Below are 13,893 nucleotides of genomic sequence, written 5' to 3'. Positions count from 1 at the left end.
CAAGCGGAGAGGTGAGCTGGCTCCACCTCCTTCAAATGTTGTTTCAGAAACTGGCAGGAGGGAAGCAAATGTGAAGCCACCCCACAGGAAGTCCCTCAGAGCAGCAGCCTTTGCCAACTATTTGGTAGTACAACTCCTGGGTGGGGAATGGGGGGCTAGCCAGCAGAGCTGTGGGATGCTTTGGCTAATGGGGGGGGGTCATCCTAAACATTTGGAGGGCACAGGCTGGGGAAGGCTGCCTTGTGATGGTTGGCAGACACATCCGTGGGCTTTCAGGTGCCTCAGCTGCAGGGCTAATCTTTGCTCACCTCCCCTGGGGGGGGGCAGCCTCTCCAAATGTACCAGTTGCAAGTTTTGCCTGACTTTATTTAATCTTCACTCTTAACTGAATCTGTCTCAAGTCCCCGAAGGGAAGGGACTCTCTATAAAGCTCTCCAGAAGAAAGGTAGTTGCAATTTCTGGGTGTTCTATGCGGGGCAAGCCAGGGGTGGGGGGGGGGGGATGGACGACTCTGGGATTGTCGTTGTAACCAGGGCAGAAATATGCAGCTAAGTTTCACATGAAAATAAAAGGAATCCTTTTGAAGAGGGCCTTGTTGGGTATTGTGGATTCTTTCAGTGCTTGCAAGGAGGTAACTGGGAATCAGCCCTCTTGCTACAAGGAAGCCTTTTCTTGTTTTTGCTCTGGGACATTTGTGGCAAGCGGACTGTCCTCTCTGTGTCATTGTGCCAGTGGCCCATTGAATCCAGGATAATGTAAGTTATCTCCTCGCAAGAGCCCTTCTTGCAGCTCTCAGAAAGTTAGCTTGCTGTTGTCAAGCTGTTAGTTTTGATGGCCAAAGTAAAAACACACCAATTGGCAGGAATGTTAGCTTACCCCTTTTAGTAATTCAGATCTTGCCCTTTTATAGAGCTTCAAAGGCAGGAGACTGCAATACATGAGAGGCTTCCAGAAAAAGATGGTCTTTATTTAAACCTTTGTTCATAGAGTATTGCTTCTTAATACCACTGCAGGCTTAAAAGCAACTTATCTTGCTCAGCAGGCACCTGTAAGTATAACAGACCTCCCCCTTTAGAATAGTTTTCTTGTCTATCCCGAAGTTTAAACCAAAATCAATGCTCCTAATTCCTTGTTTGATCCTTGCATCTTCTTGCAACCCCAAAGGAAGGGGCACAAGACACCCTTCAGTCACTCTGTGCTTATCACAGACAGATAAAAGTCTGCAGGAATAAGCCTGACATTTGAGTAGCTTCACACTGCTAAACCTACAATGTCAGCTGGCCCTCCAGAACAGAGGCACCTTAAGCGGTGTAGACATTCTGTGACATTTAGCAAGTCAGTGGATCCTTCGCTCTTTTGATGCAGTGTGGCACTTAGTTGGGTCCAGAGAGACAAGCCACTTTCACATTCAGCACTTTGTTTGCATGTGCTTGTAATATAATGCATTAATAAGCCCTTGCAAAGCAGCTTTCATAAAGAAATGTCTTGAGCAGGCTGCTTTAATACAGCATAATCTGAATAGCATCTTATTTGCTACATAATATGTTCAATTTTGGGGATCATGCAGGGATGCTTGAAAATATTTGGGCAATATCATGGCTGACAGAACCTCATTATCTCTCAGCCATGATCCTGTGCTGCCCAAATAATAGAAACAGCAGTGACTGCCTTGAAAGATGCAAGGATTGCAAAAGGCCAAGCCCTTTACGTCACAATCAGTCTAGAAAATATGTGAACCACAGTAGTCAAGAATTTGTTGTGTGAAGCTACAATTTTTTTTACTGCACAGTGAAGCAATTGGAGTTACATTTCCAGCTCAGAAGTACCTGAACTACAGCTGCAGGCTCATAGTCACAATGAAGGGAAAGAGACGGAGGCAGAATTCTCATTTTGAAAGTGACATTTAGGTTCACATCAGTTAACCAAAAATAAATACAGTGGCAAAATTAACCCTTTGTTAAGTATAAAATATATACACCAGGAAAATCAAGTTTGTATGTAAAACAAAAAACGAAACCACATCTGCACCAACGAAAACTTAAGTGTGCATTTTTTTTTCAGTGTGAACACCCTCAACTAGCTTATTCCATTGCATCTTCCAACCTCTTGACTCCTTGAAGAAATGGTTGTGCTAAGATACACAAAAAAGCCACAATCCAAGCACCTATGAAGAGGCAGAGCTGCACTTTGCTTGCAAAGGAAAGTCCAAAGGTTTGGATGTGTCTCCATGGCAGTGTGTGTGACTCTGCATGCTCAGCATGGAAGCTGGATCATGACTGCTGTTCTCCATTAATGCTGTTTTGTGCATTTGCTGGGACAGACAGGGGGAGTTCGCACTTGCAGCCTTACCAGTTTCTCTGGTTAAAGGGACCTTGCCCACATACACAACTGTGTGCACAGTTCAATCTACTCCCCAGTGATGTATGGAGAAGCCAGTACATCAACAGGTGTTCCCTACTCTTCACATCATCATCATCATCATCATTTATAGGCTGCCCATCTGACTAGGTCGCCCCAGCCACTCTGAGTAGCTTTTTCATTCATGGTGTAAAATGCTTGCACATGCATCTGTGCATGATAACTCACAGTAGAAGTTATCCTACTGTCTGGAGAAAATGGAGCAAGCAAAGTAGCCTTTCATTCAGTGCATAATGTGTAGTAAGAGAGGCTTACTCTTAAGTAGTGATGTTAAATTCTTGAGAGTAATCTTTTGGAGAGTAATCTTTTGGAGAATATTCTCGAGTAATCTTTTGGAGAATATTCTCGAGAATATTCTTGATTAATGAGAATATTAGAGAATTTTCATTTAAAATAGAATACAGTGGTACCTCGGGTTAGATACAATTCAGGTTACATACGCTTCAGGTTACAGACTCCGCTAACCCAGAAATAGTATTTCGGGTTAAGAACTTTGCTTCAGGATGAGAACAGAAATCGTGCTCTGGTGGCACGACAGCAGCGGGAGGCCCCATTAGCTAAAGTGGTGCTTCAGGTTAAGAACAGTTTCAGGTTAAGAACAGACCTCTGGAACGAATTAAGTACGTAACCAGAGGTACCACTGTATTCATTTTAATGCACCGAAAATAATATAATTAGTTAATATGCATGTTTATTCATGGTTAACTTGTTCGGATGGCAACCAAAAACTACAGAAAATTCTTTCTTATTGGTCAACAGGTCAGCACTGTTGACATATAGGGAAACTTGTTGTTTAGCAAAGGAAACACAATGAAAATATATAAGCACAAGCCTACTTCTCACTTGCAAGTATCAAATTAAAAAGTAAAACATGTTTTATAGTTAAAGCATTCTAAGGTGATGGCACCAGTAATTGTCATGTTAAGGTTTGATATATAGAAACTCAGTAGTTAAATCATATTTTATTCTTCCATTAGAACATGTACATGTTATAGGACAAGTCAAGAAATACAGCTGGCATGTTAAGGTTTGATACAAGTAAATTCAGTAATAGGCTATCTTGTGCTTCTAATAGCTCTAACACTTAATAACTGTTTTGGTGACTAAAACACAGCTTGATAAACAAAACTACATACATATAAAAAAGAAGCCATTAACATTAAATATAATATCATTATAATTCCAATTAAAACTTTTTATTGCACTAGCCAATAGGCAATGGCAACATTCAGGAGAACAAAAAACAATAACCATAAAAATCATCGGGCACCACACATACAATAAAACCATGGTCACGGCTACTAAAATTATTTGTTGCATTAAATAGAATAGAATAGCAGAAGATTCTCAGGTAAGATGTGCCAAATTAAATATCCGAATCCCCTTTGCAGTTGACCGCTATTTTGTCTAGTTCCTGATCTTCATAGCTGCCAGCGCATAGAGTGCTGCTTTATAAGTAACAAAGTTGTTGGTGTCGCTCAGCAGCCATTTCACCCTTTCCACCCTATTCAAATGTCTTCCATTCGTAAACAGGGGTTTTATAAATCGGTCTCTTGGGTCTATATATAACAGGCACTGCAGTAAATAACAGCACAGGTCCTCGACGCAGGGTTGTCCACGCAGACAGAGTCTCTCTTCATAATGTACTTTGCCATACCGTCCATCCAACACCGCCGAGGGCATCAATTGGAATCATAGTTCTGTAAAAGCGATTCTTAGTACGGCAAGTGGGAGCTTTGTCAGGTATCTGGCTTGGGCATGCTCCATTTTGATAAGTGGGAACCATGGTGAGCAATCATGGTTAGATCCCTTTCTGCATCAGACCTAAAGAGACAGTCTCTTAAGTGCCTCTTATCCATCTTCGTGATCACCTGAAGATCTTGTAATTGATACTGGGACAAGAGAAGTTGGATGCCAGCCTTCCAGCATTTGGTCTGTTCCTGTTCTATGTAAGACATAGCTGGAAATCTCTTCTCCAAAAGAGATTGAAGTCTTTTCACATAATTTAGGCACAGGTAATCAATTCTAGCCTGTATTGTTGTCACGTCAGCTTCAGCACGAAGAAGTGCATCCAGGATCCCGTTGGGGAGCAAGAGCACTTTCCTGAGGAATTTGTTTTGCACTATTTCTAAGGCTTTGTTAGCCTTTGGGTCCATGCCCCATATCGCTATTCCATAGAGCCTCTGGGAAACCACTTCGCTGGCAAAGATTTTCAACACAGGTTCTAGTAACTGGCCACCCACCGTAAAATAGAATTTCATTAATGCCCCACAAGCTTTCTGCGAGTTTCGTAGCCTTAATGTGCCCCTTCCATGACAGCGTCTCAGTGAAGAGAACTCCCAGATATCTGAAGGAGCATGTTTGCTCCAGATTCTGCTGATCCATTTTCCATTTGGATCTGGGACTACGCTTCCCAAAGACCATAATTTTGGTCTTATCATTATATAATATATTTCAGTATGTCAATCTCTGGTAAATGGCACCTTGTACCTTTGAATAGCACTGCAAAAACCAGTTACTGGCACTAAATAAAAATATAGAAATGTCAACTGTTTAAATCAAGGCCACCTCACATGCTGTTAAACATAATTGTATAGGCCTAGGTACTTTAAGTGTAAAGCATTAAAGCTACTTTCTGTAAAAATAAATAAATCACTGTGTGGCCATGGGCATAGAATTGCTAAGAATAAGGTCACACCAAAATAGAAAAAAAGGCTATTACATATAGTTGAAATACATACGAAAATTTGCAGGTTAGATTAAAATCTGGGAACCATTTTTCTATTGTTGATAGTTGTTAATGGTTCTGTACTTAACTATTGTTTCTTCTTAAGTAGCCCCTGGGGCAAAGATTTAGGGCAACTTACATTTTTACACAAAGCCCACAAAAGGGTAGTTCTTACTGCAGTTTCCTCAATGGCTCCCAATTTTACCTAAAGAAATTTGAATAAAGTTCCATGTACAGGGCATAGCTTTGTCACCTCTTGGTTTAAACCTCCTTTTTCTTTTCTTTTCAACTAACATAGCCTCTGTACATGCACAGGGTTCATGATTCAGCAATCTATTATACCATTTAAAGTGTTAAATCTCCTGACTAAATTACCACTGGAATAAAGCCATGATTGGCTTTTCTTACTAGGGACTCAAGGAAGGGGAAAGGGATAGATGCAAGAGACCAAATTCCCAAGGGCCGAAAACTTGTTCAGTCAGTTTAAAATCCATTTTCCCAGTTTGATGTCCTAAGACATTTCTGATACATATGCTTTCCTGTTTCTTGCTGCTTAGAAAGCAGGCTTATAAATCTTAAATTTTAAACAGATCAGAATTTCACCATTCAGACAACCCAACAACTCAACTTTTCCACCGAAAGCCAGTAATAAAAGTTTGGTCAAATTAAATTCCTAATCAAGTCTCAGCACTAATGGATGATGTTTCCTGCATTAAACAGACATGTCTGCACCCCAGCCAAAGAAAATTGGGAGCTACACGCCTTCTTTATCTACAGGAGTTAGGGGTACAGATCACTTTTCAAAAATGTTTCACAAATGTGGGTTATTATTATTTTGTGTCATCACACCCCTCCCATCATTAGCAGAACAATCGACCGCCCTCTTGTGTTTGAATGAAAATGGCCAGTCACGGTTCATAAGATTTTTAATATTCTCAGTCATTTCAGCCTTACCATTAGCAGACCAAATTTTCTGCCCTTTATTTGCAGGAAAAAATGATCAAGGCTCATTTCACTTAATTATGAATTTGTATGTGCTTTAAAGAGGGACGTGGGTGGTGCTGTGGGTTAAACCACAGAGCCTAGGACTTGCCGATCAGAAGGTTAGTGGTTCGAATCCCCGCAACGGGTTGAGCTCCTGTTGCTCGGTCCCTGCTCCTGCCAACCTAGCAGTTCGAAAGCACGTCAAAGTGCAAGTAGATAAATAGGTACCGCTCTGGCAGGAAGGTAAACAGCGTTTCCATGCGCTACTCTGGTTCGCCAGAAGCGGCTTAGTCCTGCTGGCCACATGACCCGGAAGCTGTATTGGCTCCCTCGGCCAATAAAGCGAGCTGAGCGCCGCAACCCCAGAGTCGTCTGCGACTGGACCTAATGGTCAGGGATCCCTTTACCTTTACCTTATGTACTTTAAACTTTGGCTGGACTCTAGCATATTTGAAGTCTGGTTTAAATAACAGACAAAATGGTGAAAACCCCTAGATACGCACTTAAATGCTTGGTATCACCAGCTCTCCTTCAAAACATCACCACTTTCACCTCCCACTTCTTAAAACTATTCCAAACTCTGAAAACCAATCCTTCCATCTTTTTATACCAAAGAGCAAAGCTCGGCTGAATTTCAGCCCATCACCCTACCCCACCCCACCCCACCATAACTTCACTCTCCAATGCTTGCAGACACATTCCTTATCCTTCCTAATTACCTCTAGCACCTTCACATTACACACAACATACAATCCACCACTGATAGCCATCGATTTGTATGGTTGGAAGGGACCCTGGGGTCATCCAGTCCAACCCACTGAAATACAGGGATCTTAGCACCATGACCTCCCTTTTGCAACAAGATTTGTACTACCAAAAAGACACACACACTTATGTACACAGGCATGACCCGAGAGGGACATACAATCATGCCCCTATGTTCATCAAATTTAATTAGTTATTTTTAAACTAAAAAAAATTAATGTTTCTGTAGCTCACATTTCAGAACTGCCAATGGTGAATGACACAATGTAACTGGATCAAAAAAATCATTCATTATGTACACTGGCAATATCACAGCTTGACTTATTATTTATTTACAAATTTTAATGTGGGTTGTAAAACTGGTTCTTACATTAGTTTACAGTTTGTGGAGAATATTCTCACCTCACATCACTACTCTTAGGATTTCAGAATTCTCTTTCTCTTAAGTCACACCAGTCCCATCACACGGCAGAAGAAAACAGGAAGAACTTTCTGGTGGTAAAAGATGTTTGGCAGTGGAACAGACTCCCGGAAGGTGGTAGACTCTCCTTCTTTGGATGATTTTAAGCAGAGGTTGGATGGCCAACTGCCAGTGCTTCTTTAACTGTGATTCCTGCATTTCAGGAAATTAGACTTCCAGCACTACAACACCATGAAAACTGAAGCCTTTGCTTGCTACCCTATAGAGCCTGTTTCCTCAAAACAGGCCAGATAATTTTGGGACCTAGCCTGTTTGCTGCTCCTTATTTGTACTCCAAAACAACTTAAATGGGTCCTGCGAAGTTTAATTTGCTACCAGCTTAGTTCAGGTAGGTAGCTGTGTTGGTTTGATGCAGTCAAAATATATAAAAAAAATTAAAAAATTGTCCAGTAGCACCTTAGAGAACAACTAAGTTTGTTCTTCGTATAAGCTTTCATGTGCATGCACACTTCTTCAGATACACTGAAACAGAAGTCACCAGACCCTTCTATATAGTGGGAGAGTGGGGTGGAGGTTTTCTCAGAAGGGTTGTAGGAAATGGGTGATTTACCATACCCATTGAGTCAATCACCCATCATTGGTCCTGCTGGCTGGGCTAGGTTCCCCATCCCTGTCTGAGAAGCTCCCTCAACAAAGCAGAGTGTGACTTCAATGCCCCACAGTGCAACTAACATGTTTCAAGCGCATCTGAGAGATGCAGTCTTCCCACACACCTGAAGAAGTGCAAATAGCAAAGCAGCAAATAAGTGATGTCTGGAGTCATCTGGAATTTTGGACTCGTGCGGAGCTTGATGTATGGGTACCCCCCAAAATTTTAAAATTTGGCTGTATAATCTGGAACTAATGTGATTTGAACAAAATTATGTGATTGGCCTGTTAATAAAAATTATTTCAAGAAAAAAAGAAGAAGTGCAAATAGTGATGGAAAATAGAAATAGTGTGGGGAGGAGTTCACTATGTTTTGTCAGCAAGAATATTACAGACAACAGTTTGGGGTGGTGGGAGCCTCTGGTTCATACACACAAAGAAACAATTTTCATAAAATGCTGCCTTTCTTTCCCAGTTCAAAATATGCTCTGCGTTTTTGAAAGTCCAGGAGTGCCCAACTGAAAACAACCAGGGTGGTTTTTTTAATGCTCTGTTAAGTCACAAATCCCTGTGGCGCAAATGCATGCAAACACACACACACACACACATGGAACAGCAACTGGAGCAATCAGACCAAGAGCAAAACAACTTTTACATGGAAGATGGAAGGAAGCACAGCGCATCTCAGTTTCAGGGTCCCATTCAGCGTGCCCAGAAGCTGGTCGGGCATGAAGATGAAGTGTATATCAGAGCACATGGCCCGTGTTGGTGTTGGGAACGGGTCTCCCCTCCAGCCACCAGCCTCCAGCCCTCCTGAAGATGCTGCTCCTGGGCTACCGCCGGCTAATGGGCTTGTACACACACACAGACAGCAGGATCATGGCGACGAGCAGGATGCCAAAGACACTTCCCATCAGAACTGCAAGAGAAAGGAAGAGTGAGAGCCTGGGCTGATAAGGCATGGAAGAGGGCAGCCAGGGACTGATTCAGTCTACAGGGCACGCTGCTCTCTCAAGAGCAGGAGCTGGGAGACACAGGGTGCAGTTACAGGCTGGGAATAGGACTTGGGAGAGACTAGGGTTCAAATCTCCACTCGACTGTGAAGCTCCCTAAAGGTAAAGGGACCCCTGACCGTTAAGTCCAGTCGCAGATGGGGTTGCGGCGCTCATCTCGCTTTATTGGTCATGTGGCCAGCATAACTAAGTTGCTTCTGGCAAACCAGAGCAGCACACGGAAACACCGTTTACCTTCCTGCCAGAGTGGTACCTATTTATCTACTTGCCCTTCGTGCTTTCGAACTGCTAGGTTGGCAGGAGCTGGGACCGAGCAACGGGAGCTCACCCCGTCGTGGGGATTCAAACCGTCAACCTTCTGATCGGCAAGTCCTAGGCTCTGTGGTTTAGACCACAGCAAGTAGGAGCCCTCAAAGGCCAATCACTCACAGTGCCTTCCAACCTTCGCTACCAATTCCTCCCATTTTCAGAATTCCTTGGATTCTCGCTCTCATCCTTGGGCACAAGAACCAGTGCTCCTACTGAGCATCTGCTAGCGCAGAAACAGGAAACCTGTAGCCCTCCAGATTCTGTTGGACTCTGTCAGGGGCTGTCAATGGGGAAATTCCAGTCTGCAATCCTTGCTGGCCCCATCCTGGCTGCAAGTAAATGCAGCCCGGCCAGGAACTGCCTGGCAGGGTGAGGAGAAAGTGCTGGGAGCCCCAGCCTGGCTGGGAAAAGAAACAGCCAAAATGACCAGCAACCTGATTGTGGGGATTCTCAGAAGCATAATGAGGAAGACATTTGGAAGACATTTGGATAGGAGGAAACCCCAACCAGCAAGCGGGAGAGGAATAGTACAACTTATTACTGATGCAACTTTGACAGTGAGGTGTAACTCTCAGCACATCTAAGTCACAATTGGACTGGGAGGCCAAACAATTCAAGAAAGGAAGCTCAGTGCTGAGAGCCAGCCCAGGAGGCACCAAGGCCTCTGAATGCCAGTTGCCAGCAGGAGAGAAAAGGGCTCTTGCGCTCAGGTCTCACTTGCCAGTTTCCCCCTGTGAGAACAGGATGCTGGACTGGATGGGTCACTGGCCTGATCCAGCAGGCTCCTCTGGTATAAAAAAAAGACATGCAGGGTCCACAGAGTCTGGCTTTCCCATGGCTTTTCACCCCCCCCCCCGAATAGGCAGGGTGTCCCAGAGGCCATCTAGTCTACCCCAGCCAGGGGCTACCTCCTCCTTCCCTGGCCCCGGCTGCTAAGGGCACACCAGTTCATCCTGCCAGCCCTTGGCTAGAGAAGGTCTTTGGCCCTGCAAGGAGAACTGAGCCAGGAATCACAGGGATGGAAGTGGGGAGGGAGAACCTGCAAGCGGCGGGCGCGGAGTGATGGGCTTGGGACAGGCGAGGGAGGCGGAGGACTGGAGGGGTGGAAGGCGGGGGCAGGGCCGTGGGACCCAGGCGTCCGAGGAGGGTGCCCCCTCTCCCTCGGGGACCCAGGCGTCCGGCCTCCTCACCCAGGTTCTGCGTCTGGAGCACGGCGTAGGGCCGGCTGTTCCCTGGCGGGGCCGCCTCGGCCTCGTCCCGCAGCGCGTCTCCGCCGGCCGCCAGCAGCAGCAGCAGCAGGCCCGCCGCCCGGCAGCCGCCGCGCCGCCCCATCCTCGCCCGGCCCCTCCGCCGGCAGTGGAGGCCGAGGCCGCCCGCCCTTCCTTCGCCCTCCTCGGGGCCAAGCCGCAGGGCAGCCCCGCCCGCCAAATCCCCGCAGCTCCACCCGGTGTCTTCTGCACGTGTGGATGCGGCGAAGTTGCCGGCACGTGTTAGCCCAAGGTGCTTCGCATTGCCACGCTCTGCCCAGCGGAGGGAGGGAGGGAGGGAGGGGGAAGCCAACCGGCCCAACAAAAGGTTGCGCGTGAACACGTGGGCTTTAGCACCCCGAGGGTCCCCTTCAGCCCTCCTCCCGAGCATTGCATGCTGGGAGTGGTAGTCTCCATTATCGGATGCCGCTGACTCTCTGGAGAGGCGTCGGGGCATTAATAATAATAATAATAATAATAATAATAATAATAATAATAATAATAATTTTTTATTTATACCCCGCCCTCCCCAGCCAAGGCCGGGCTCAGAGCGGCTTACAAGCAATAATAAAAACAAGATGGAATGATTACAACTTAAAAACAAAAGTAAAATACAACATTAAAATAATGGAACATTAAAATGTAGCCTCATCGCAGGTGGAGAAGGAAAAGAAAAAAGAAAGAGAGGGAGGGAGGGAATCAAATTGGCTCCAAGCCAAAGGCCAGGCGGAACAACTCTGTCTTACAGGCCCTGCGGAAAGAAATCAGATCCTGCAGGGCCCTGGTCTCATGAGGCAGAGCGTTCCACCAGGCCGGAGCCAGAGTTGAAAAGGCCCTGGCTCTGGTTGAAGCCAATCTAACTTCCTTAGGGCCCGGGACCACTAGGGTGTTGCTATATATGGACCTTGAGGTCCTCCGTGGGGCAGACCGGGAGAGGCGGTCCCGTAGGTACGAGGGTCCTAGGCCGTGAAGGGCTTTAAAGGTCAAAAGCAGCACCTTAAATCTGACCCTGTACTCCACCGGGAGCCAGTGCAGCTGGAAAAGCACTGGGTGAATGTGCTCCCATGGCAGAGACCCCATGAGGAGCCTCGCTGCAGCATTCTGCACCTGTTGGAGTTTCTGGGGCAGCTTCAAGGGCAGCCCTGTGTAGAGCGAATTACATAAAGAGGGAGGAAAGTGGAAACTTGACCGCGCGATTCCCGGCGTCCCTGCTCGGAAGGAAACCCACTGAATTCAATGGGAGTTACTCCCAACTGTGCATAGGATTGTAGCATAAATGCAAATAACCTACGTTTGTTACAGCAGGCTTCAAAACCATGGGTCAGTCAGTGCGGCTTTTAATTTCCTGCTCTTTTTATTGCATTTTAATCAATGTTATCTCGTTTCACCCGTTACCTCCTTGCCTTTGAAAAGGCAGCAAGCTACAGATCTTTCCTAGAAATAAAACGAGAACGAAACAGTCCCCAGCTTTGAAGAATTCGGATTTTCATAGCTTTAAATCTCACTAATTTCCTAGCTGTTTTTGTTCATAACCAGATATTCTACAAGCAAAAGTTTCCTTTCTTTTCCGAGAGCACTTTCTGAATGGAGTTGGCACCCAGCCATTTCCATTTCCAGAGGGCTAGTAGCCACACCAGTCCCTTACAGCAAAAACGACAGTCTTGTGGCACCTCAAAGGCTAACAAATTTATTATCACGGCATAAATGTTTTGTGGACTTCATGGGACGCAGTTGTGACCCAGCATCTCTCTGAAAGGAACCACAGTGCAAATACATTCTCAGAGTAACCCCTTCCTCCTTTGCAGAGTTCACCTCACCTCCCCAAAACAAATAAATTGGTAAATTGGGGAATACAAGAGGGTATTAAATACAAGAGAATTAAAATCCACAGTGCTTCCAGCTGCATACAATAAAATAAGATGGTCTCCACGTCAAAGGACACTGGTGACATCCAGATATTTGAAATACATTTATCATAGAACAAATGTAGGGTTGTCAACTTTTGATTACAGTACTGTATTTTCTGATCCCTGAACCTGTAGTCAGAGATCTAATTGAGGGTGATTCTCTCCACTCTAAGAACAGCTTATTTTCCCCAAGTCAAATGAAAGTAAGGCAGAGCTCTTTATCAGGGAGAAAGCAGCAAGAGCCTTTGAAAATGATCCAAGTCAGGAATATATATATGCAGTGGAAATGATTTGACAGCCTAGAATTGGGTCTAGAGGAGATAGCCTTGTGGAAAATTACACAACAGAGGTTTCTGTTCCTTTAAAACAGGCTGCAAACTTCCTAAACACATTTTTGGGCTGCATCAATAGGAGTATAGCATCTAGATCAAGGGAAGTAATAGTGCCACTGTATTCTGCTCTGGTCAGACCTCACCTGGAGTACTGTGTCCAGTTCTGGGCACCACAGTTCAAGAAGGACACTGACAAACTGGAACGTGTCCAGAGGAGGGCAACCAAAATGGTCAAAGGCCTGGAAACGATGCCTTATGAGGAACGGCTAAGGGAGCTGGGCATGTTTAGCCTGGAGAAGAGGAGGTTAAGGGGTGATATGATAGCCATGTTCAAATATATAAAAGGATGTCACATAGAGGAGGGAGAAAGGTTGTTTTCTGCTGCTCCAAAGAAGCACACACGGAGCAATGGATCCAAACTACAAGAAAGAAGATTCCACCTAAACATTAGGAAGAACTTCCTGACAGTAAGAGCAGTAAGAGCCAAACTGAACAGGTAGCTTTTCTCTTTGTATCATGGGCAGGTATTGACAAGACTCTTCACACAGGCCAGTGACGCAAACTTGCATATGCTAATTTCCATGTAAATTCAAGAAAAATTTCAGAGGACAGAAAACAAACTTGCAGTTAGTGCTTCCTCTTCACAACAGGATGTCAGGGTAGTACATTTTATTCAGATTAGTTCTCGCTGCCTCTCCCTGCCCCTGTCCCAATCTGCCTGATTACAGACTAAAAGCAAGTCTTGTCCAATACCTAACATGATCTCTCTCTCTCTCTCTCTCTCTCTCTCTCTCTCTCTCTCTCTTTCACTCACACACACACACACACACACACACACAGTGTCTGTCTCCTCTCCCACCAATGGTTACTCATTGGGCAGGGAGCCCACCAGTAGGTGGCGCCAGAGCCAGCTCACCCTGGGTTTGTCCCCCTCATCCTGGTTCTATGGAGGTGTGCTCCCTCCCACCTGGACTGGTTGTAAGTGGAGAGACAGACAGGTGGGGCAGACAGAGGGGAGATGGTAGGGTAGAGCCCCTCTTTCCCCGAAGGGCCAGCCTCTCGTACTCAGTGCCCACCCTTTACTGCACAAGTGAGGAGAGTGGCTGGTGTTGCACTCTCAT

General features: G+C 45.4%; 1 protein-coding gene and 1 long non-coding RNA gene across 2 annotated transcripts in view; both read right to left on the bottom strand.

The window, feature by feature from the left end:
* Window positions 1–3,367: 3,367 nt before the first annotated feature.
* Window positions 3,368–13,893, bottom strand: part of LOC310661414 — a 169,376-nt gene continuing 158,850 nt past the window's right edge. The window contains exon 2 of the long non-coding RNA XR_014503935.1: window positions 3,368–6,757. This is a non-coding gene — a long non-coding RNA (uncharacterized lncRNA). The remainder of the gene's footprint in view (window positions 6,758–13,893) is intronic.
* On the bottom strand, window positions 8,484–10,797 carry LOC310663637 (uncharacterized protein C12orf76 homolog). The gene is made up of 2 exons (XM_083411704.1): window positions 10,477–10,797; window positions 8,484–8,883 (listed from the first exon to the last, which is right to left on the bottom strand). The coding sequence occupies exons 1-2, from the start codon at window positions 10,616–10,618 to the stop codon at window positions 8,798–8,800; spliced, it is 228 nt and encodes a 75-aa protein (XP_083267830.1). The 5' UTR covers window positions 10,619–10,797; the 3' UTR covers window positions 8,484–8,797.

Source organism: Podarcis tiliguerta (genome assembly GCF_965153285.1).
Source record: "Podarcis tiliguerta genome assembly, chromosome: 13".
NCBI lineage: Eukaryota > Metazoa > Chordata > Lepidosauria > Squamata > Lacertidae > Podarcis > Podarcis tiliguerta.
Note: the sequence above shows the minus strand (reverse complement) of the source record. Positions and strands in the feature narration are given on the sequence as shown.